General features: G+C 34.1%; 1 protein-coding gene across 1 annotated transcript in view; it reads left to right on the top strand.

Moving 5' to 3' along the window:
* LOC109848372 (phosphatidylglycerol/phosphatidylinositol transfer protein-like) overlaps positions 562 to 2,603 on the top strand; it is a 4,166-nt gene continuing 2,124 nt past the window's right edge. The window contains exons 1-2 of the mRNA XM_020417833.1: positions 562 to 738; positions 1,895 to 1,996. Of these exons, the coding sequence (XP_020273422.1) occupies positions 630 to 738; positions 1,895 to 1,996 (211 nt within the window). The 5' untranslated portion in view covers positions 562 to 629. The remainder of the gene's footprint in view (positions 739 to 1,894; positions 1,997 to 2,603) is intronic.

The following is a 2,603-nucleotide window of genomic DNA, read 5'->3' as shown; positions in this document are numbered from 1 at the left end:
TGTTTGGAAAACTTGGAGGTACCAAAGTTAAAAATTAGCTAAATTGTAGGTACTTAAGTGCAGAAAAAAAGATTTAAGACCTAATATGAATAAAGCCCTTAAAAAAAGGAGCACGAGACACCGACCATGGGAACGTGACGAGTAAAACAAAAAGTCCAAGAGTTACGTAAGAGTCGAGGAAACTAACATCTGTTGTCGATTTCCCTCACATCCCTGAGGAAACGCTTAATTGCACTTAAATACCCTAAAGTTTACCCGAGCTTACAGTTAAGTGATCTTTTTTGTCAAATCGAACAAAGAGTGATTCAAAGTATTTATTTTTTATAGATAAATGCGTCAATGTTTCAAAACATGTCACATTAATGCCATCTTGTTTGCTCAAGATTGCATATAAATGCCCCAAAGTTTATAAATAACGTCACTTAAATGCTTCAAAAATTTCTAAGAGTTTTATTTTGTTCTGCTTGAAACTCAAACTATAAAGCATTCAAATGCAAGGTCAGCAAAACTACATGACATTTAAGTGCAATTAAGCCCTAAAAAATTAATAAATATTATCTCTATTTATCATAAATTTTCGGGAAATCTCTAGTCTTTACCAGTCTCTGATCTCAAAAAACCAAGAAACAATGGCGATCTTTGTGGGCCCCCGCCGCTCTCTCCTCCTCGCTGCGCTCGTCGTCTGTGTCTGCCTTCTTTCCTCTTTGATCGTTCAGGGGACTGACTTCGAGTATTGCAGTAAGTTCTTCAACAAATCTAGGGTTTTAACTCAAATTCAAAAACTCCGATTTTATGCCATCTTGGGTTTAATTATTGCTTTTTGCGTGGGTTGTATTCAAATATCTGTAAATTAGTTAGTATATTCAATCAGCGGTTGATTATTTGCGTATAAATTGCATAAAAATCGGGTTTTTATACAATTATTCCTTCTGTGGGGATAAAAAAATCTCAACTTTGAAACCAGCGAAGATATCTCGATGAAATTACAAAAAAATGTAGGATTGTTAGAATGTAGTTTCGAACAATTTTACACTATTCAGGAATTTTTAGAAATTCTAGAGCTAAAGTGATGAAACCCTTAATCACCTGAAGCTGCTAACTGATTTTATGAGGGAAAAAAAATATGGATGCTCCTGCTGAGTACAATACTGGATGAAAACACAATTAATGATAATCTCACAAGAAACTTGGAAACTGGAGCTAACCATGTTTTAGACAAATCTTGAATGGGGATCTTTCAGTTTAGTTCTCTTGCATGCTGACCTTGTACACAGTCCACACAGCGGTGGAAGATCGATGCCATTGATATATTTGTTGCTTTGTTTAAATGCTTCCTGTTTTGTCATTTTTTGATGGGAAATTTCGCGGTAGACAGATATTTCCTTTGCCTCTTTAGTAAATTTTTTTTTATTTTTTTAAACCATTTTTCATATGAAATAACAATTACATTAATAACAGCAACAAGGCCTTAATTGCAAGCTCATTGGTTTGGGTACATGATCCTTCTTATCTATGTTGCTGTTCTATGGTGACTCATTCTGATAGTAGGCTGATAATCCTCTTATGTTCTTCAATTCTCAAAGATTGTGCTTATGTAGATTACATTTTATAGCATCTCAATTCTCAAGGATTGTGCTTAAGTAGATTACATTTATATCATCTTAAAAAGAAAAATCCCCTTCTCCTCATGGTGTTTTCTTTTCCCACTACTTCATTCCGCTGATATGGCCTCTAAAATCCTCGCTAAAGAATTTTTTTTTTGTGAAATTATTTAATACTACAGTTTAAAAGTTGTGAATGAGATATTAGGAGTACCCTCATGATTGTACAATGGGAAGAATCATTTTTACTAACTTATCTGTTATCACTGACTATAGTTGTGCAATAACTGCAGATAAGAAAGCCAATTATCCTGTTAAGATCAGTGGGGTCGAGATTCAACCTGATCCAATTGAAACCGGGAAGCCAGCTAAATTTAAAATTTCAGCGACTACCGGTAAAATTACTTGCTCTGTTTTCTTTATTATATTTACTATTCTCATTTCTCTACATGAAAGTTCTTTTTAAATGATTATTGCTTCATTTACATTTATACAATATTCAGCGTAGGCTTCTTTTTGTACAGTATCATCCTTAAGATTAATTCTGGTAATTTTGCTTTTGTTGCCTAGAAAAGCGCGTCAATTTCCTTGCATTTAATTTTGGTGGTCTCTCCCCGTGGAGGTACATCCAGAGTTTAGATTCTTGAGGGATAGAACTTGACGCAAACAAGATTTTTGACCATTTTACTCATCAGCAACATATATTGAACGCTTTCTGGACTCTAATAGTCCACAATTTTTTTTTTGACAAGAGTGCCTGCTGCAGATTAGGAATACCAGCTCACACTAACAGAAATATGCCTTTTGTTTTTACTTTTTGGTGCATTGAAAGTTTCTTCTGACATCATATGAGTCCTGCAGATGTAGAATGTGTCTTTTTGAAATATTTATAGATGTGAAATGTGTCTCATTGAAATATTTATAGATGATTAATGTCTTGTCTCCCAAAGTGATACAATCAAAGGGCTTATGAGGTTTTTTGCAGCAAAACGATAAGCAAAG

The sequence above is a fragment of the Asparagus officinalis genome, chromosome 7 (genome assembly GCF_001876935.1).
Source record: "Asparagus officinalis chromosome 7, Aspof.V1, whole genome shotgun sequence".
Lineage (NCBI taxonomy): Eukaryota > Viridiplantae > Streptophyta > Magnoliopsida > Asparagales > Asparagaceae > Asparagus > Asparagus officinalis.
This window is presented reverse-complemented; position numbering and strand designations above follow the sequence as displayed.